This window comes from Vigna radiata, chromosome 4 (genome assembly GCF_000741045.1).
Source record: "Vigna radiata var. radiata cultivar VC1973A chromosome 4, Vradiata_ver6, whole genome shotgun sequence".
NCBI classification, from domain to species: domain Eukaryota; kingdom Viridiplantae; phylum Streptophyta; class Magnoliopsida; order Fabales; family Fabaceae; genus Vigna; species Vigna radiata.
Window position 1 is genome coordinate 5,861,216 of NC_028354.1, and position 21,823 is coordinate 5,883,038.

Consider the following 21,823-nt stretch of genomic DNA (forward strand, 5'->3'; position numbering starts at 1 on the left):
CAAATTTCACAATTAAAAGTGCAACCCAATCTCGCTGCAAAACACAAAAGTCCTCACCACCGATCTACAAGGAAGAAGAATCCCAACCAAATTTCGAAATTTGCTTTTTGATTTTTTCTAATGTAGTGCCTCAGTACGACCTAACTCTTTTTCATCTTCTTTAAGGCAGAAATTGGAGAAACTGGACCCTAACAAGAAACCATCAAGAAAACAGAATAAAGCCTTTCCCATTCTTGTTATCCTTGCTCGAGATATTACCGAACTGGCTTATAATGAGAAAGCAATATTTAGCCCCAAACTGAAGATATGGCATCCTTACGCTGCTGGTGTTGCCATTGTCACCCTTTATGTGTGCTATGGAAATGAGTTGAAGAAGTATGTTAAGGGTATTAAAGAGTTGACATCGGATGCAATAGAAGTGCTGATGGCTGCAGACAAATTGGAGAAAGATTTGGTGCAGATAGCAGTGGCCGATTCTATTGACAGTGAAGATGATGGAAAATCCATTATAAGGGAAATGCAACCTTATGAAGCTGAAGCTGTAATTGCTACTTCGGTTAAGTTATGGATAAAGATCAGAGTAGATAGATTGGGGGAATGGGTTGTTTGGAAATATAGTAATACAATAATGAAACGAAAACCCTAATCCCAATTCACAAAAATTAGATATCTACACAGAAGTCCCTACGGAACCCAATAAAAAACAGAAAAGGAGGAAGAGAAGGAAGTTTCCTTCTTGCTGCGAATCAGAATAGAGGGAAGAAGAATAAGAACTGCCAATGTGCCTCCGCCCCCTTTCCGTCGCGCCTTCGCGAGACCACTGCCTAAGCACGAGCCAAAAATGGTTTTCCAAGGTTGGGAGGTCCGCGAGATCAGAGAGGAGAAGAAGCTCGAAGCTTCTAATGGCTCACGTAAAAGGAAAAAGGATTGGAAAAACAAATTTCTAGCGCGACCAAAGCTGGGTTTTCCATATTCTAAAAACGTAAACCCTTGTTCGGTTCTCTTATTGGGTTTTCCAAATTTCTAACTATTCTTTTTTTTAAATAAAAATTCCAGGTAATTGAATAACTTTAAATAACCAATTAATGTCTGATCCATGTCATCACAGTTAAACGACATCAGTAGAAAGTTAACGGAGAGAACTTGATTACCTCAAATTAACAAATATTTGAATGCAATTGAGACAAAAAAAATCATGAAAACCAAATTAAGAATTGGATACAAATATAAGGACCAAAACATATATTTAAGCTTAAATAAATTATTAGTTTTTTTTCTTTTCCTAAAACAGTTTGAAAATAACCTTGATCCTTAATAATTACACTTTAAAACTGTAACATTTTTCGAGGTCTGGGTCTAGTACATTGGAAGTTGCTCCCATCTCTCTCTCACACAGATATATATAATATTGAAACCATTTTAATAAATTATCATGTAAGTATATTAAAATTAAATTTTGATCAATGATAAAAGTTATCATGCATCAACGGTCGTTATTTTCTAGCTAATTATAAAAAATAAATTAATTGTTGAATTGAGAAAATTTATAAATAGGTAATTAATGTTTAATTACGGTAGTATTTAATAGCACTGTGGATAACAAAAAAATATCTTCTACCACAGTGGTTCAATAAATCGGTCAGCCTTTTACTTTTTATTTCTGGTAACTGTTCCATTCATTAAATTTACACTGAAAAATAATTTTCGAAGCATTCAAAATCAATTTCATAATTTAAAATATTTTCCTAATATTTATTAGAATGTATTTTATTTGTATAAACGAAATTCAAGAAACATGGTGGTAATGTGACATGATGTGCAGAGCACATGGAACAATGAAACATGTGCAAGAATGATGAGTGGTTGGGTTTACCAATGCATTATTGACTCTCCAATTGCAGTCATTCCTTTTAGAACACATTCCAATACCAACTTTTTTTTAAAAGATATCCTCCAAAAATTAATATTAGTAATTAATTATTCACTTATTGATGTATGCTACATTTATCATAATATTTATTCCGTTAATGGGTTTCCATATATAATTAATATTACTAATTAATTTCAACTCATAAATATTAGTAATTAATCATTTACTTATAAAATAGATGTGGTGAAAATTTCTATATTTAAAATTAATATTTTTATTTGAGCTGATAATCTAAAATAATTTTGTTTAAAAATAAAAATAAGAATATTATATGATATCTCTTGCTTTAAAAAAATTGAGTATTTTTGTTCACGGGATACCCTTCTCATACTTTTTCTCCCTCTTCAATTAAAGAGTTTTGACAGACAATAAAAAATATTAAAGACAATTAATGTGGTAGTTCATGATATATTATTTTATTATTTAATAACTAATGAAGAAAATTTCAGAATAAAAAGCTTTTATTGAGTATTGGATGTGTTTTCCAAAATAAAATATATTTATATTTGATTTTCATCTTCCTTGATCCCCAGACAGGATTATTTAATTTGTTTTTCATCCAAAACAGTGTTAGAAAAAAAAATGACATAAGTGATGGGAACACAAACATCAACGTCACTATTTTGTTATTTTACTTATAACAATTTATATTTTCTTAGTATTTACCTCAATTTATTTTAGAAAAAAAACACAATCAAATGTTTTTATTACATTTTATTTTATTTTGAAAACTACCCTTAGAAAGCAATGTGGTGTTGATCACGGACTACACATTCTTCAATTATGGTCACAACGAGTTATAAATATAATCTCTGTAATTAGTTTTTTTTACTAAACAATTTATTTATTTTTTCTTAGTTTTCTCGTCAACTATCTTCTAATTAATAATGATTCTATTTCTAACTGTAGGCATATTAGTCATTTCGTTAAATAGTTCTGACTTAAAACATACTAAATAATTTCACTAGCTTTGAATTATTCAAATAACTGTACCTTTAAGTAACTTAATTTTTTATTTTAACATAATAATAAAGCAATTTCATTAAGATAAGTAATGGTTCTTATATGTCTGCCGATGGCGGCATATTTATTTATTTATTTATTTTGGCTGCCGGATATCCTAATACAGGGTGAGGAGACTAATAGATTAAATATTGTTAATTAATTTTTAATTAAGGTTAATTAATCCATTGGTGATAGGATCCTGTGATATAGTACCCGACAAACTTTGGAACGTCAACTTGCATCTAGATTGTCCACTTCTCAATTATTCATAACGGAAATATATTTTATACAGGGTAATTTTTATGACCACAGGATTTAATCAACGGTGAGGGTCTTTGCTGGAGAGACAATGCGGGTGCAGAGGATCACGTACCAAATTCGGAACTCATTTTTCTCGTTTTATTTGGGTTGGGCGTGTGTCATTCACCCTCTCAATAAACACATTGTTTCAAGAATATAATTCCAACATTTATTAAAAGTAATTTAGAAAAATAAAAATATTATTAGGGTGTTTAAAAAGATGAATAATACCTGAGAGAGTATTTAGATTACATGGCCAAAATTACCATAAATATGAGACCGAAGGAGATAAGATTTAAAATTAGGTTTAATTGCTTCTTTTGTCCCCAGTTCAGTTTGGTTGAAGTGTGTCAAATTCGTCTCCTTTTTAGAAAAATATCAATTTCGTCCTCATATAGAAAAAGTTTGTATCAATCAAATTATCTCCTTTAAAAATCATTGCTTTCAAAACTCACTTTATCCACTGCAATATTAGGGATCGGACTCATAAAGTGATTATTATTCAAAACTCACTTTAAGTTTTTAACACTATTAGTTTGTATTTAACGGAGATGACTTGAATGACACAAATTTTTTTATATGAAAATTTGAAACATTTCAACCAAACTTGGAACAAAACAAACAATTAAACCTTTAAATTACATTGTAAGAATTTAACTTATTTAAGAAAGAAAAGATTGAAGTTAGAAAAGGAAATGACAAAAATGGTAGTTGAGAAGAGTAAATACTGAGCCACATGCATGGCTGCTTATAGGAGGGGATAATAATAATAATTGTTATTATTATATTGATAGAAGATTCTCTTTCTTTTTTTTTTCATTTTATTTTTGAAGTTACTATTTTATTTAAATTTAATTATTTTTTAAATATAAATATTTTTATAAATTAAATAAATAGATATTATTTATTAAATAAACAAAAATTATCTACAATATAAATAAAATATTTATATTTGTAATTATGATTTTATTGTTTTTTGTTATTAAAAAAATAACACGCATGTGTTTTGATTAATAATAATAATAATAATAATAATAATAATAATAATAATAATAATAATAATAATAATAATAATAATAGAATGTTATTGTTGGTAGCTGGCTAATTACCATGATTTTGTCTGTATTCATGGAATTTGCATTTCAGTGGTTTCAGTCATTTCAAATAGAGAGTCAATTTGTGTGAAACGGAGGGCTCTGAATTTCGGTCGACCTCCCACCACAGCCTTCTTCTCATCTCAGCCAGGTGAACTATTTCATTTCAATTCAACATTTTCAGCTACAAATAAAAAATTTGTAGTCAATGTTTTGTTTTCCTCATTGTTTCTTCTTGACTGAATATAATATTATGTGACTTTGAAATTCGTCTCGCCAAAAAAAAGATTTCTTGACGGCTTCTTTTGGTTAAATTTCGATAGCTTGTGGTTTCTTTGGTGTTGTCATACATCTACTAAGTTTATTTTGGATATCTATTTTGTGAGAGAAGGTACTGTCGAGCTTCAGAAATGGCTTCCGGAACTGTGCCAACATCGTTTTCCTCCCTCAAGACATGGGATTCCAGTCTGGGCTTTGCAAAAAACGTTGATTTTGTGAGAGTTTCCGATTTGAAGAGCATGAAAGCTGCGAGGAAAAGGGTATCAATCATCAGGAACTCGAATCCTGGCCAGGATATTGTTGAACTTCAACCCGCATCCCCAGGAAGTCCTCTTTTGGGTATGAATGCTTTCTTAGCTTCACTTATATTGCTTTGTTTGTATTTTTTTTTTACTGTTTTAAAGTTCCGATTTTCTTTTTCGTCCGTCAAATTTCAAATTTGAAATCCTAAATGTTGTCTCGAACGACTTTTTGGGTTTGTGCTTAACTACGAGTAAATATGTTGGTTCATTGAAACGGTTCAAAATTTGACTTTTAGTTCCTACATTTTCTCAAAAGTAATGTTATTCTTGTGTCTGGTTAGAGACTTAAGACACGTATTTCTGTTAAGATCTGGATAGAGTAAAAACCTATTTTTAACTTGCATTATTTTATTTTCAGTTCACCCGATCCTTTCATGATTTTTTTATTGTAGTTCCTAGGCAAAAGTATTGTGAATCACTAGACAAAACTGTCCGGCGAAAAACTAGCACCGTGATGGTTGGTAACGTGGCTCTTGGTAGCGAGCATCCTATAAGAATTCAGACCATGACTACAACTGATACTAAGGATGTTGCTGGAACAGTTGAACAGGTTATACAACTGTTATTTCTGTTTTGCAGTAATAACACTAGCTTCTGGCCAATTTACAATGTTATGCCGATCTATTTTTCTCAATATAACTGCCTGACGGATGTAGTAGTTTTTTTTATTTATCTGATGTCTATGGGCAGGTTATGAGAATAGCAGATAAAGGAGCTGATATTGTACGGATAACAGTTCAAGGGAAGAAAGAAGCCGATGCATGCTTTGAGATTAAAAACACCCTTGTACAGAAAAAGTAAGTTTAAATTATATTTATTATAAAAAAAGGACTTGATTGATATTGTAAGCATATATTATTTATGTATTTATCTGGGTCCTTATTGATCTTTGTCCAGCTACAACATACCGTTGGTGGCAGATATTCATTTTGCTCCTTCTGTTGCTTTACGGGTAGCTGAATGCTTTGATAAAATTCGTGTTAACCCTGGAAACTTTGGTATGCACTTTTATTTTATTTTCTTAATTTTTTTTTCCCGAATGTTGGCTTTCATTCTGAATCCAAGATGTTGATCTTCTGCAGCTGACAGACGAGCTCAATTTGAAAAATTAGAGTACACAGAAGACGACTATCAGAAAGAACTTGAGCATATTGAGAAGGTTAGGCCAATCATCTGTCGATTTCAAATTTTAGTGAAGAGGATGCAGTGCTAATTTATCAGTACTTCATTTTGGGTCCCGCTTCTGTTATACACTCATATATGCCTCCGTGCTCTTTACTGAAGATGTGGGAATAATGTTTTATGTCAATGTGATTAAAAAATGATCCGGTATACAGGAAATGGATTTGGAATACTGAATCATTCTGTCCAGAAGATTCTTTCCTTAATTTTTATTTTCCAAAAAAAAGAGTCAGGCTTTTACTCAAGTTAAACATAAGTCTAAACAAAAGATTTCCAGAACTGTCACTTTTGTATTTTCTTCTTGATGCATGGATATTGAAAACTCTATTTTATTATTTTCAGTTCCTGTTGGAATTAATTAATAATACTGAATATGAACTATTGACCTATTATAGCTTGAAAAAATGCCAGGTTTTCACACCATTGGTTGAGAAATGTAAGAAATATGGAAGAGCAATGCGCATTGGGACAAACCATGGCAGTCTTTCCGATCGTATAATGAGCTACTATGGAGATTCTCCTAGGGGGATGGTAAGCAGTCCTTTCCCCTCTTATTCTGCATCTTCAATACGTTTTTTGTGTATTCATGTATATTCCTCAGAATCGTCGTTCTTACTAAGTAATGATCGGACAGGTAGAATCAGCTTTTGAATTTGCAAGGATATGCCGAAAGTTGGACTATCACAATTTTGTTTTTTCTATGAAAGCAAGCAACCCAGTTATCATGGTTCAGGCATACCGCTTACTTGTAGCTGAAATGTATGTCCAAGGCTGGGACTATCCATTACACTTGGGAGTTACTGAAGCTGGAGAAGGTGAAGATGGGAGGATGAAGTCTGCAATTGGCATTGGAACTCTTCTTCAGGTATGCATGTGATTGATTGGATTATTAAATGGAAATTATTCAAATGCCATGAAAAATGAAAATATTTTCCCATCTGTGTATTCATTACTGACTTGCTGTGTATGTTGACAATATGTTGTTCTTTAGGATGGATTGGGTGATACAATTAGGGTTTCTCTCACAGAACCACCAGAGGAGGAGATAGATCCTTGCAGAAGGTTGGCAAATCTTGGAATGAGAGCTTCTGAACTCCAGAAGGGAGTGGTAAGATTCAAAATAACACTTCAATAAGATGTTGCTAAACTTTCTAAATTTTGGTATCCTCAAATAGTTAGAACTTACCTTTGATGACATTACTTCCATCAGGAACCTTTTGAAGAAAAGAACAGGCGTTATTTTGACTTCCAGCGCCGAACTGGTCAATTGCCAGTGCAAAAAGAGGTGATATTATAAGCTCTATAAGAACACTTGAAACCATATGCACAAACAGGAACATTGTATTTATTTTGTCCCTTCATCTGGCACCACCCTTGTATTTATTACTGAAATCTCCATCTTTGGACAGGGTGAGGAGGTGGATTACAGAGGTGTCCTCCACCGCGATGGTTCTGTTCTGATGTCAGTCTCATTGGATCAGTTAAAGGTAACATTTTAATAACTCTTCCATTTTTTTCTTCTGTTTGTTTGACTGGATTTCTCTATCAGTATATTTGTTTAAATGCATCACATTTCCATTACCTTTGTTTCTAATTTATTTGGAGGTGGGAATTGTCATTCTGAAAACTTTTCCCTCTTGATTTTTACAGACGCCAGAGCTCCTCTACAAGTCTCTTGCAGCCAAACTCATTGTTGGCATGCCATTTAAGGTTTTTGTTACTCTCTTTTAATGGATGAATGTGTTGTGGATTTAAACAAGTAGTTATTGACATAGTATGGCCTATATATTCAGGATCTGGCTACTGTAGATTCAATTTTATTACGGGAACTTCCTCCACTAGATGATGCTGAGGCTGTAAGAACCTTCACTGTGGCAACCAAGTCTAAATTTACTTGTTCTACTTCATTTTCCATCAAACTATTTTGGCTTTGTCAATAGTTGTGACGATTGGATTTTTGTTTCCTCTTTGTGATTTTGGATACTATGATCAGCGACTAGCTCTCAAGAGACTTGTAGATATTAGCATGGGGGTTATAACTCCTCTGTCGGAGCAGCTAACAAAGCCATTACCCAATGCATTGGTTCTAGTAAACCTGAAGGAACTATCTACAGGAGCTTACAAACTTTTGCCACAAGGTGCTGTTCATTCTCTGAGCCCCATTTCTCTTATTTTTAGATTCCAAATTAATTACATGGACCTCCCTTCAGTTTAATAACATTGATCAGACCTTGTTTTGAAAACTATGCTAAGCTCCCTTATTTTTTGAATTTTAATGTAAAAGCTAAAGGGGGTTCTGATAACATCTTTTCCTAGTCCACTTCAAATTCACATGATCTCATATCAATTCGTAACCTATCAGGGACACGCCTGGTTGTGTCCGTAAGAGGTGATGAGTCTTTTGAAGAACTGGACATTCTTAAAGGTGTTGACGCTACTATGCTTCTCCACGACCTGCCTTACACCGAAGACAAAGTTAGTAGAGTGCATGCAGCCAGGCGGTGAGAAAATTATGCATAATTATTTGTTGCAGCAATCTGGCAATCTGAATCCAATCCTTATAACTGATTCACCTTGCTTTCTGAGTTTAACTGATGAACACTAAATAGTGAAATGAAATCATAATTGATTGGTGATAAGTATAACTGATCTGAGCTGCTTGTATATATGATTCCATTCCACAAAATTAATCTTCATAGGTTCTTAAATTTTTCTAATCGTGATTTCTCTGCGTTGGTGTCAGGTTATTTGAGTTTCTATCCGACAACTCTCTAAACTTCCCTGTTATTCACCACATCCAGTTTCCAAATGGGATTCACAGGTAGTTTTTCAAGTTATAGTAATATGCCAAAAATAAGTTGTTCTTATGAAACCTAATCACTACTTCTTGTAGGGATGACTTGGTAATTGGTGCTGGTTCTGATGCTGGGGCCCTTCTGGTTGATGGGCTTGGAGACGGGCTTCTTCTGGAAGCCCCAGACAAGGATTTTGAATTTATTAGAAACACTTCTTTCAATTTGTTGCAAGGCTGCAGAATGAGAAATACAAAGACAGTAAGTAGATCAAGCGCAGACAAAACATGAATTGACTATGAAAAAAAAAACATATTATTTATTGATTTGTCTGACATGAACTTGCAGGAGTATGTCTCATGTCCATCCTGTGGCAGAACGCTGTTCGATCTTCAAGAAATAAGTGCAGAAATTCGGGAGAAGACCTCACATCTCCCCGGGGTTTCGGTAATCACCTTATCCTTTCTTCTCTAATCGTGTTCCTACCTCCCAGTTGCAACAATGTAAACTAATTTCGTCTGAACAAAATGGGAAATGCCTTTCATTTGCCATGTTTACTTTCTCTTAAATCAGATTGCAATCATGGGATGCATTGTAAATGGACCCGGCGAGATGGCTGATGCAGACTTTGGGTATGTGGGAGGCACTCCTGGGAAGATCGACCTCTATGTTGGAAAGGTAACAACATTCTACATACCCAAATTACTAAAGCTTATCAAAATGAAAAAGAAAACTCAAACTTGTTTCCAACTTTCTATGTATATTGAATGGATTTTGACATAATGTTCAATGAATTATTGCAATTACAGACAGTGGTGAAGCGTGGAATTGAAATGGAGCATGCAACCAATGCCTTGATTGATCTGATAAAAGAGCATGGACGCTGGGTGGATCCTCCTGTAGAGGAGTGAAAGATGGAGTTCAATTTTGAGATTGGCAGTTAAGGTGATTGTAAGATAGTCATTGCACGTAGGTAAGTTAAGCACTGAAAGCTTAAGTTGCAGCATAGTTTGAAATTCCTTCTACCAAATATTATCCCAACACTATCGATCTTGGGACGGGGAAATCAACAGTTACATCATGTATACAGACAATACAGTGTTTCTTTGCCCCATCAATAATACCAATAATAACACTTGGAATATTCCAGTGATATCATTTGTCCATATTGGACTATTAACATGGTTTTCATGTCAATGATGGTGACTCTATTTCTTGATTACTATTTCCCATTTTTAAGGCATAACAGATGACAGGAAAAAGAAAGGCAGCAAACAAATCAATAAATTCATTCTCATGTGCAATGAGTCTATCGAATTAGGTTGACTCCAAGAATTTGATTTGTCAACCAAATCAATTGAATTAGTCAAAACTGATTGGATTAGTTTGTTTGTTGAATGAATAAACAAATAGTTTTTTTACGACATAGTGGAAATATAAATAATGTAAAGACTTTTGATGGTTTTATTCAATCTCAAAATCAAATTATCTCTATATGTAGACAATACGATTTTATAATATCTATTTGATAATTATATTTGTTATGAGTGTTAATGTTTTCACTGAATATATAACTATCAAACTTATTTTATTTCAACCTAAATCAAATTAATTGCAATTGGTTCACCTTAAAAACTTTTTTTAAACTTAAACTAGTTCGATAATCCAGTAAAATATTTTAAAAAAAATGAAAATTCTTACATTTGAGTAACATTATATATTTTCTACATTCTTTTTCATTTGTTTTGAATAAGGACGTACTTTTTGTGCCTTAAAGTAAGCGTGAATAAAATCAAAAGTGATAACTAAATTTAATTTTGCTTAATATTTAGTTTTTGTAAATAAATTTTTAATTTTTCATTTAATGATAATAGTTGTGCTAAAAAGGAGGACTGGGAATAGTATGTTACAAGATGTAGAAAACATAAATAGCTTGACTTTTAGTGTTGCTGGGCTTTAAGTTTGGGCCGAAAACAAGATTATTTTATTTAAAAACAAAAGGAGTGGGGTGTGAGCTTAGCAGACAATGATGCCATTGCACATTTTTATACTTTCTTTTATGGCTATTACTTCCAACACCCTATCATTCCACAATTCACCCTACTTCTATTACAGAAAAAATGAGATATTCATGTTTTTAGTACTATAAATGTATGATGAGGTGGGTGGAAAATTAATACACATTATTTGTCAAGAGTCAATAGTTACAATATCAAAAGTACTCATGGGTAAAAGTTCCATGTGTAAGTCCCAATAAAAAATTAAAGTATGTGATAATTCAATGACACCATATATATAACTCTTGATATTATAATTATTTTTATCTATCAAATGTGTTTCTTTTTAGCATTTGAATCGTCTTTAGACACGATTTAGTTATTGAAAAAAAATATGTTTAACATGTAAAAATAATTAAACTAATTAAATTAAATAAATTATATTTATTTATTTTTAAAATTTAGGGACTAAAAGTTTTAGATAAAATTTAAATACTAAAAATATATTTAACCCTTTAAATTATTATAAAATAAATTTTTATTAGTTGAATTTAATTTAAAATAGAATTAAAATCATTAGTTTTTTTAATAAAAGTTAATGGGTATAATTAATTTTTCGAAAACAATTTTAATTAAATTATAATAAAATAAATATTATTGTGAATATTATTTTTATTAGTATTTTATATAGATGTTGTATTATTTTTCTATAATATTATGTTGAAAAGTTTATATTTGATTACTATATTACTATTATTATTATTATTATTATTATTATTATTAATAAGTATTATAATTATTAATTTAAAATGAATTTTGTAAATGGTGACACATTGCATTAATCATTGATTATAATGTAACCATTTAAAAAAAAAAAGAAAGCATAAAATCGATTGTAGAATGGGTTCTCACAATCTAGAATCAATATTGAGAGTGTGAATCGATTCTTACCGTATGTAAGTACATTTTTATCATCTATGTCTAGATATATTCGGCCATTATGATGTAAAGACATATTTTCACGGTCTAACCGACTACATAAAAACATAGGCAAACTCTAGTAAGTGTTGGTGACATTGATTATATTAACATTAAGATTAAAGAATCATTAGCAGGTTTGGTTAATAAAAGACTAATATAGGTAATTAACCAATAGACGACGCACACCCAAGTAAAAGCCCTATAAATAATAGTATAAATAGCATAATTTATGAGGTAACATGTTAGGTTTTCATTATTTATCACATATATTATCTACTAACGCACTTGGTTAACTTGAGCGTCAGAGTATCTTCTATAAGCACTACCTTTATCCAGTTAGGAGAGGACCGGTACCTTTGAAAAAGACGAGTATCTTTGAAGTTGGAGTATTGGAGCTTTGAAATACTTAGTAAGGTCTTTGCAATATATATTTGGCTCTATAAGAACAATTGGTGTCAACCATAGGATCGATTTATAAGTTTTAAAAAACGAAACTTATGAAGCCTACGATCGAGAAGTAGGATGCCTGAAGCAAGAGAAGTAGGATCCTCCTTGGTGACAACCACTATGTTGGAGGTGCAAAGACAAATGTAGTAAGACTTTACTCAGTTTAAGAAGATGAGCTTAAGGAGATTGACACCTTGAGAGCAAAGAATGCTAGGCTATGAAGGAAAGTTGAGGCTGATGAAACAACGAGGAAGGGGAAAGAGAAGGAGGCACTTGACAACCCAAAATCAGTGCAAAGAGCCACATCAGTACAACCCTACCCCCAAAAATAGAAGGGTCACGAAAAACTCCTCAATAGTGTGTGTGTGTGTGGGAGGAGGGGGGGGGGGGGGGTTCGTCAACATCCCTTTATTGGTATCACGAATATCATACTCCTAAACAATGGAAAGCCTTCACTTTGTATGATGGTAGCACTGACATAGACAAACATATTATCATTTACACTTATCACACATATCGAATAACTGGTGGAGTTGATAAGTAGACTTTAACAACGTTTTTCGTAAGAAATTTGCAAATGAGATGTTCCAAAATTTTGACTATCCTTTTATCCTTATAAGATAAAATATTTTTTTTCGTCACCTTATACTTAAAAAAATTATCAATTCGAAAAAAAAAACTTCGACTTATTATTTTTATTATAGAAGTAAGATCAGCCATAAAAGAGACAAAATAACATTATTTTTAACTTATAAATACCTGTACAAAGAAAAAGAGATGAAGAAAAAAAAACATAACAAATATAGAAAGAGAGAGAAAGATAAACAAAATAGAAAGAATAAAAGAAAGAAAGAGATATACACCATAAAATTGATAGAAATGATTGTATTATTCTTTATTTTTATTTTACTATACATCTATTACTAACATTTTCTAAAAATAAAAAAGTTATGACTAGATAATTTATTTTTCTAATTATTAACTTTAATTTAAATAACAAACAACGTAAAACAATTATCTAATTTGAATTTGGTTTTTGATTTTTTATTCTTTCAATTTCTTTCTCCTAATTACTTTTTAAACAATAAAAGTTTACATTACATTATAAAAAAATTAAAATTACAGCTATTCATGCTCAATAAATAAATATACATTTCAAAATATTTATTAAAAAAAGGAAAACCAAAATTTTATAATACTCAAACTTCTTAAAATTAAAAAAAAAAATTATAGAAAAGCTCCAACTTTTATTTTAATATTCTTTCTTAATAAAACTTTTCAATAAATTTTATTATTTTTTCGAATTTATAAATTTTATAAATTTGATATTTTGTTATATTTTTATTTTTTCGTTAAAACTATGTTCTAAGCAAAATTTCTATATTTTTATAGGTTTAAATATGTCATTTTTCTAGTGAGAAAATAAAATACATGTGAATGTAGTGATAGTAATAAAGATGTCAACGAGATTTTTTAAGACTCTGTTATATTAAATTCGGACAGCCCAAAATAAGAAAAGAAATTATGTAGAATGTGTAGCATTTTTTGCACCTTATCAATTTTATTCTTCCAGAATTTTTTTTCGGAATAAGAGTAGCTGATTGTCTTTTGGTAAAGTGGAAGAGTGTCTTCGGAATTTTATTCTGAAAAATAAAATCTGAAATTAGAGAGTACATGAATAAATTTGATGGGTGAAGGAAGAAACATCCATCATATTTTATTGTGCATGAGCCCATATCTGAGAACCAACATTTTTTTTTAAATATTATTTGCGAAAATTATTTTCTAATTTGATAAAAGAATTGAAAATTTAACAACAAAAAACATATTTTTCTTATGTTGAACTTTAAAAAAATATTTAGCGGAAATTAATATTTAATGCATTAAAAATATTTTTTTTATATTTGTGATAAAATTTTGAAAAGTTAACACGCAAAAATGTATTTCAATTTCCTTCATGCCAATTAATTAGTGTATCATTTATCATATATCAAATTTGATTAACTAAAAAATATCACAAGTCAATGTCATTAATTTCTTTCGTTTTAAAGTTTTCCAATTCTTTTATTTTTCAATTCATATATATAACTATATTAAATATAATAATATAATAATTAAAATTATTACTGTAAATATATTTATGTACAACATAACTATATTTATTTTTATTTTTCCTTTATTATAAAAGGATACCTTTACCTCTAATTCTAGATATTTTATTGGTAAAAAAAAAAAATTAATTTATGTAAATAAATCATTTTTTACCTTACATCATATTAAAGAAAACAAACATTAAAGTGAGTAAAATTATTTAGTATGATATAATATTGTACCGTCATATAAAAAAGATAAAATTAAATACATGTATTAATAAAAAATTATAAAACAAAATCTATATTTTTAAACTTGACAAATTTCTATACACATATATTATGATTAAATATTGTAAGAAAAGAAAATATGAAACATGATTAGTATTGAAAAATATAAATATATATATATATATATATATATATATATATATATATATATATATATATATATATATATATACATCAGAATCTTTATTACTAATAACGGCAAGAGGCAATTAAATGTGCAAAATGAAAATGATGACGAACATGTTCTTAGGAAGATAGAAATGCTTGGCAATGGTAATGGATGAAAGCAAATTAAAAGAATCTAGAAATTATGTTTAACATATGAAGAAAACAAGCATATAGAGGAAGAATGCGTTCAGAGAAATTCTCTCCTCACGGCGTATGCATACCGAGAGCGCCGTATATTCTGCTTCCGCTTCTTGTACACCATTCCCGCCAATACTATCACGCTCGCCGCCACAATTACTCCAATCCCTAATCCTGCTTTCTTGCTCCAACTTAATCCTCCTCTTGAAGAATTTTCTGCTCTTTCATCCTCGTCGGCGTGGATATTGTCCCCCTGTGAACTTGCCGGCGAAGGCGCCGGTGAGGAGCCGGGAGTCCGCGAAGGCGACGGTGAACCTATAGGTGAGCTGGCGGGGGAAGGTTTCGGAGCGTGGACGGACGGTGACGGAGACGGAGAGGGAGACGGTGGTTCGGAGAGAGCAAGGTGCAGTGAAAGAGAGAGGAAGAGGAGAAAAAGAGGAAATAACGTGACATTTGGCATTGATTAATTATTTCTAAGAAAAAAAGGAATAAAAAGAAGAGAAATAGTGTTGATCTGAATCGTGAAGAGTGTTGGAAGTTGAAGATATGGAAAACCGGTTGATCTGAGTCTGCAGCAAGTCACAAGCGATGAAAAAAAAATCAGAGTAGCACTGATTTGGACACGTGGCAATTTGCGAAAAGAAAAGAAGAGTTAGAGTGGTAATGCAAAATCAATTGTCGATGCTTGCTTATGAGAGTTATCACGAAGCAAAACTGGATTCTTTGCGTTTCGACGCACGCAGAAGCGCATGTTCTATGGGTTTAAATTTAAATAACAATGATGTCTATTTTACGGTGACGCATTTGATTCACAGTTTTATATAGATTATCTAGTATTATAAAACATCTAGGATGTACTGAAACATAGTAATTAATACTGATGAGAATATGTGAAAATACTTGTTAAAGAACTCATCAATGAAAAATATACTTAGGAGTATATTGACAATTTGTTTGCTCGTTATTTTCATTTTTTTTTTTTGTTAACAAGCGTACAGCACAATATTTACTAATATTTGGTATCTAAATATAAGAAACAAAAGAAAGCGAAACTTCGTCTCTTGGATCTCCCAAACGCCAAGTTGATTTAAACAATGGAAAGTAGTTTATTCGAAACACGCCAATTCCGTTTGTATTTTTCATCAAAATAAACTTGTTTGAGTTGGTAAAATCATTGAGTGGCAAAATTAAAAGAAGGATTGATCTAGATCTAGACTCGGTTTTGTATATTATTTAAGAATTGTAAATAAAAGTATAATGATTTTTTTACTAACTTAATGGTTTGTTATCCAAACTATTCATGTAAAATATCTCTACTAAATAAATAAATGATAATAACAACAATAATATGATTAAACAAATTCATTTTTATGTATATTAAAAAAAATTGTAATAATAGCTTTGATGAACTCCAATAAAATGTAACATAATTTTAAATTAGTGAAAGTTTATGAAAACTTATCCACATTTATCCGGCCACCCTTAATTTTTCTTCTCACTTTCTCACTTTCTTTTTCTTATTCATCCTTCTGAATGCCTGTCATGGCACCATTTATTTACCTTCTCTTTCACTTTCCTCTCCCAAATCGGTCAGGAACCACCCAGAAGTGGGATAAATGTCCCCCCATTATATTTAACTGATGATTTTAAAATTTTGTTAATATGTCCACCAAAAAAACTGAAATATCGGCCAAAAGTACTCGAACGGAAAAACAAATTAGGTACAAAAATTACTTTTTGTAAAGTACTTACATGAATTTGACATTTGACAAATGAACCTATCCTATCTTGTATATAAAAATAATGCATATAGAAATATTTAAGGGGAAATTTTCCAAAGGCCCATCAACTACTTATTTTTCAATTATCAGTCATCGATATTGTTTATTAGCCTATATACAGCCTCTGCACTACACCCATGAGCTTACATACTCCTCACTTCTGGCACTACATAGACTTGTGCAACGTTAGTGAGTTCAGAGGTTCCCTTGCGTGCATGTATCATTTCTCCTTCAACCACATTATATTGATGATACAGAGAAGAAAAACCATAGCCAATCAAGTAGATACATGCAACTTTTTCATTATTAAGAGTACGGGAAAAAAAAAGTAAAGTTTGGCAGGGAATTTATTGAAGTCTCAACCCAAAAATTATAAAGAGGCCCACAGTTGTCAAATTTGAAGTTAATAGTAATACATATGTTGCCTTGCAATTGTGCCACTTTCTGAATCTAACCCCCCTCCGTCCCCACATTTTTTATTGGCCGGGGTGAGAAGAAGTAACTGATATATTTCACCCTCAGTCATATGTTATCATTAATCTGGATTATAGTTTTATAAAGAAAAAAAAATGTTACTTAACTCTTCATAATTCATCCTTCACGTCACTATTGCTACTCTGTCTCTCTTTGTCATCAGAGCTCTCCTTGGCGCCAGAGCTCTCGGATTGAGTAGGTGAGGTTGGTTTCTGGAGCTTGAATGGAATTGATGCATGTTTTTTGAGGAACTTGTAGAAGGCCACCACAGTACGATCTGTATCAACAGTAATCTGCACATGCAATGTACCAATTACATATGCTTTAATCACCCAATGATAAAATCATATGCATAAGCATATTTAGAATAGCTAAATTGATAAAATATATGCTCTTGCTTAATATTCACTCACAGGTTCAAAACTCTTGTTTCCTGCTGGGAAGAAAAGAAGGGTGGGGAATCCGTCGGGCTGCCAAGTGAAAACAGATTAATAGTCACAATTAAATTCTCATATCTTTCATTACTCTGTAAAGATGGATCCATTAAAGGAATAGTAGATTCGGATAGTAAACATAAAACCTAGCAAGAGTTAGCACTTAACAACGTTTATATTGATAATTAACAATAGCATGTAACAAATGCTTGCAAATAATATCTGGGCTAACCTTAGCCCTGGGGTGCTCATTTGTTGTTCCATCCATCTTGGCTATCACAAGAGACTCGATACTACGAAGATGTTTCGCAAGCTTGTCATATATTGGCTCCAGTGCTTGGCAATGGCCACACCAGGGAGCATAAATCTGAGTTCGGCAAGCATTAAATTAACAAGATAAAGGTGCAGATGCAAATAAAACTGAAAAAGTTTAGGGTTAAAGTTTCACCTCAAGGAGAACATCCTTTGACTCATCCAAGACAATTTCATCAAAATTATCCCCAACTACTATTTTCACATCACCATCATTCTGTTATAAAGTTAGGAAGCACATCAGAAATGAAAAGCTAAATTAATAGGACGTAATTGATGGTTGGAATATAAAATAACATACACTTTCAGGGATTGGATCTGACTTGTAAAATGGTTTCAGCTTGTCATCGAGAAAATCTTCCCCAAATGCCTGTGAAAAATGGAGATTAGAAATTTAGTCAAAATTATTGCTATCAAACCTAATGAAGTATTGATAAAAGCATCCACGCACACTTCCTGGCATGTCAGCAAATGAACAGAAACCTATGCAAAAAGTACCTTAATTCTGTCAGCAGTCACCTCTCCGTCAAGCACAAATTTTCTTCCATCATCATTCCCAGTGTATCCAAGTACCTGCATTGAAAATTCCACTGGTTAATTAAATACACTTCCAAAATATTTAAAGGATGTACTTGTTGATGTCATGATTTTCATGGCACATCATTTAAATAAAATTAAAACAGTGAAGAAGAAATAATTAATTTTGGAGCATTAAATATACTTCCCAATGATTTATAGAATGTAATATGTTAATTTCATGATTTTCATAGCTTATCATTTAAATAAAATTAAGACAGGGAAGAAGAAATTATTACTTTTGGACCATCTCCACTGATACCAAAGTATTCTGAAACAGGCTTTCCAACATCTTCATTATCCAGATCAACGGATACAAAGATCAACTGCAATAGATAATAGCAACAAAGTTAAATCATTTCCAAAAAAAATCTAAGTACGCGTTAGGGGCAAGAGCTAAAAGAACAATATGTAAAACTTTTATCAGTAAAATGTAGAAAGTAAATTTTATTCTTCCCTAGATATAAAATGATGGAGAGGGGGCTATCAGTGAAATGTAGCAAGACCAGAATGAAAAAACGAATTTCCTATATCATTAGGGACAACGTTCAACACTCTGATGATTTTAAAACGAGCTGGATATTTGCAGATACAAGGATGTGAAGGTTAAAAGGTGTTTAGCTTAGAAACAATTCTGCACAGCACTTCCTTTTGTACTCATCTTGATCTAAAGCTAATCAAATCAGAACTAACTTTCAGAACTCGAGCAACTACCATGCCTGTAAGATTTTAAACCTACTTCGTACCTAGTTATCCACTGTTTAAGTTTAGCAAAAGAAAAGTACATCCACCAAGAAACTAAATCCCATGTCATCGTAACTATATCTGAGAAATCCTTCCTTCCAATCTATTTTCATGACCCACTAAGGAGTGCCCTGCCCCAGAATTCGAATGAAAAACAATGAATTCCATTTCAATTTTGCACTCTTCTGATTCTGAAATAAAAGAAATGCAAATTTGTCCAGAGAAAGAATGACATAACAGTAATAATTAGTAGCGTGTTAAAAATATACCTTTCCCTTGAAAGATTTTGCTGCTTCTTGAAATACTGGGATGAACTTCTCTGAATCATTTGAAGTCGCAAACAGCAGCACCTAAAAATGTGGTTTCAAACACAAAGCAACGTTATGAGAATATTTTTCTTAAGAGATTACAATATAATAACATACATGTATATGAATACCTACCTGTTTCTTGATTGAATTTTCAAAAACTGCTGGGGCACTTTCTCTTGTAAAAATTGTTACCAAAGGAAGCTTGTTCGAAAAGACAAAGTCCGCTATTGCAGACTTCTCAAATTTGCCATCTGCTTACACATAGTGAAAATACATCATTGTTAACAAGGAAAGAAAAAACATAGCAACTGGAAACAAAGACTAAGGATGAGGAATTAAACAAACCAAAGTGGCTAAGTTTTTCTTCCTCCTTCTTGACGAGGATCAAAGCAGGGCGCTTAGCATCGGTGTCAATATGGAAAAGCTTTGCCACGTCAGAATTCACAGTCTGATAAAAATTGACATCATCCTCAAGTCTTGAAGCGGCAGCAAGCTCCTCACTCTCAGAACCCTGCACATTATGCATCACAGGATAATGAAACATAACAACCAACAGATTCATTTGTGAAATAAAAAACAATCAACAATTTCATACATTCCAACTATATAGCTCTAGGATTCGATTTAATCCAGAGAATCAAATCAACAATTGCAGAAGACCTTAATATTCCAAAAGCGTCAGCTGCATGTGTGTTTGGTGAGTGTTTACAAAATTAATTATAGATCAAATCGATTCTGAAGTGATGTCATTTATATTTGAATGTTTTATTCTTAAAACAAGTCGATAGCAAGTATGAATTTATGGATCCAATGAGATGCATGTAAATGTAAAGTTTCTTTTAAGTCAAAATCAATTCTGGATCAGAACTAACTCCGAAAGTAGAACCAAAATTGAGCATTTAGTAAGTCAACGTGATTGTATATTTATCAACCAGAACCAAACGATGCAATGGATCCAATGAGATGCATGTAAATGTAAAGTTACTTAAAGTCAAAATCAATTCTGGACCAGAACTAACTCCTAAAGTAGAACCAAAATTGAGTATTTAGTAAGTCAACGTGATTGTATATTTATCAACCAGAATCAAACAATGCGCGAAGAAATCTGAATACTTACAACTAAAGAGTTGAGGAAGCCCAAAACAACTTTAGTTTCGTTGGCCAAAATACGTTGAGCATCCTCCAATGTAGTCAAGTTGTATACACCAGGTCCAGTTTTCTTCTTAATCCACGTTACTATAGCATCCCTGCATTCCAATCAAGTTCAAACAAAAAACAAAAAGTGAGTCAGATCCAATCAAATCAAGAGTTGCAATGAGAGAGAGAGAGAGAGAGAGAGAGAGAGGGGGAGGGAGGGAGTCTTACTTGGTCCTTTGGCCATTATAAGGCTTGTGAATGCCATCAGCGAAGAAGTAGATAGTGGGGAAACCCTGCACATCGTATTGCTGCCCCAATTCATTCTCCTCCGTGGCATCGACCTTCGCCAAAATGACATCTTCGCCCTTGAGCTCGGAGGCGGCGGCGGCGTACTCCGGCGCGAGTGCCTGACAGTGACCGCACCACGGCGCGTAGAATTCGACCATGACGAAGCGGTTGTTCTTGATGACGTCGCTGAAATTCTTGTCCTTCAAAACGACGACATCTTTCTCGTCAACCTGAGGCTGCTTGTAGGCCTCGGAGTCGTCCTCGAAGTCGCCGAAGTCGTAATTGGCGTCATCGAAGTGGTTGTGTTGGTGGTCCGGTGGGGAGGTCTCCTCTTCGAGGAAACTGAGGTCTTCATTGTCGTCGTCGGCCGCGGGAGGGGCGGCGCAGAGGGTGGAAGAGAAGGAGGAGAAGAGGAGGAGCGTGGCAAGAGTGAGAAGGAGAAGGATTCGCATTGTGAGAATGAAGGGAAGAATTGCAGAAACTGAGATTGGGATTGCAGAGAAAGAAAAGAGCGATCTGGCTGTTAACAGCAGTGGGACTCTATGACTATGTGCTGTGTGACTTCGTTGACTTTCAACTCAACTCAAATCAATTCTTTCTACCCAAAAATAAACGCTCACTCAATTTTTGCTGCAAATTGTTGAAACTACTATATTAAATATCCAATTTTTAATTACTATATTTATTAGTAGTAATTGATAATTTATTGATGCCATTATTGCACTAGATTCGAAACTTCCGTACAATTTTTATACCTTCTTTTGCCTATT

The 21,823-nt window shown here is 32.4% G+C and overlaps 3 protein-coding genes across 3 annotated transcripts; 1 reads left to right on the forward strand and 2 right to left on the reverse strand.

Annotated features, from left to right (window-relative positions):
- The first annotated feature begins 4,351 nt into the window (after positions 1-4,351).
- On the forward strand, positions 4,352-10,081 carry LOC106759294 (4-hydroxy-3-methylbut-2-en-1-yl diphosphate synthase (ferredoxin), chloroplastic). Its single transcript, XM_014642397.2, has 20 exons — positions 4,352-4,480; positions 4,721-4,947; positions 5,303-5,460; positions 5,601-5,707; positions 5,808-5,908; positions 5,993-6,069; positions 6,504-6,623; positions 6,727-6,957; positions 7,084-7,200; positions 7,303-7,377; positions 7,502-7,579; positions 7,743-7,802; positions 7,886-7,948; positions 8,086-8,230; positions 8,455-8,593; positions 8,836-8,913; positions 8,986-9,145; positions 9,233-9,331; positions 9,458-9,562; positions 9,694-10,081. The coding sequence occupies exons 2-20, from the start codon at positions 4,740-4,742 to the stop codon at positions 9,793-9,795; spliced, it is 2,223 nt and encodes a 740-aa protein (XP_014497883.1). The 5' UTR covers positions 4,352-4,480; positions 4,721-4,739; the 3' UTR covers positions 9,796-10,081.
- Positions 10,082-14,890: 4,809 nt separating this feature from the next.
- Positions 14,891-15,767, reverse strand: LOC106759088 (alpha carbonic anhydrase 8-like). Its single transcript, XM_014642099.2, has one exon. It carries the CDS (start codon positions 15,454-15,456, stop codon positions 15,046-15,048), a length of 411 nt encoding a protein of 136 aa, XP_014497585.1. The 5' UTR covers positions 15,457-15,767; the 3' UTR covers positions 14,891-15,045.
- Positions 15,768-17,059: 1,292 nt separating this feature from the next.
- Positions 17,060-21,664, reverse strand: LOC106759617 (protein disulfide isomerase-like 1-4). Its single transcript, XM_014642885.2, has 12 exons — positions 20,994-21,664; positions 20,746-20,875; positions 19,974-20,139; positions 19,761-19,879; positions 19,587-19,667; positions 18,813-18,899; positions 18,496-18,570; positions 18,299-18,367; positions 18,134-18,214; positions 17,918-18,052; positions 17,665-17,721; positions 17,060-17,544 (listed from the first exon to the last, which is right to left on the reverse strand). Exons 1-12 carry the CDS (start codon positions 21,503-21,505, stop codon positions 17,362-17,364), a joined length of 1,695 nt encoding a protein of 564 aa, XP_014498371.1. The 5' UTR covers positions 21,506-21,664; the 3' UTR covers positions 17,060-17,361.
- Between the last annotated feature and the right edge of the window lie 159 nt (positions 21,665-21,823).

Excerpts from the sequence above, each read along its gene's own strand:
- LOC106759294 (XM_014642397.2), top strand. The coding sequence starts at position 4,740 with ATGGCTTCCGGAACTGTGCCAACATCGTTTTCCTCCCTCAAGACATGG. Across the intron at positions 6,624-6,726 it reads GAGATTCTCCTAGGGGGATG|GTAGAATCAGCTTTTGAATT; the intron begins GTAAGCAGTCCT and ends ATGATCGGACAG. Across the intron at positions 9,332-9,457 it reads CACATCTCCCCGGGGTTTCG|ATTGCAATCATGGGATGCAT; the intron begins GTAATCACCTTA and ends CTCTTAAATCAG.
- LOC106759088 (XM_014642099.2), bottom strand. The coding sequence starts at position 15,456 with ATGCCAAATGTCACGTTATTTCCTCTTTTTCTCCTCTTCCTCTCTCTT.
- LOC106759617 (XM_014642885.2), bottom strand. The coding sequence starts at position 21,505 with ATGCGAATCCTTCTCCTTCTCACTCTTGCCACGCTCCTCCTCTTCTCC. Across the intron at positions 19,880-19,973 it reads AGAAAAACTTAGCCACTTTG|ATGGCAAATTTGAGAAGTCT; the intron begins GTTTGTTTAATT and ends ATGTGTAAGCAG. Across the intron at positions 17,722-17,917 it reads ATGAGCACCCCAGGGCTAAG|CCCGACGGATTCCCCACCCT; the intron begins GTTAGCCCAGAT and ends TTCACTTGGCAG.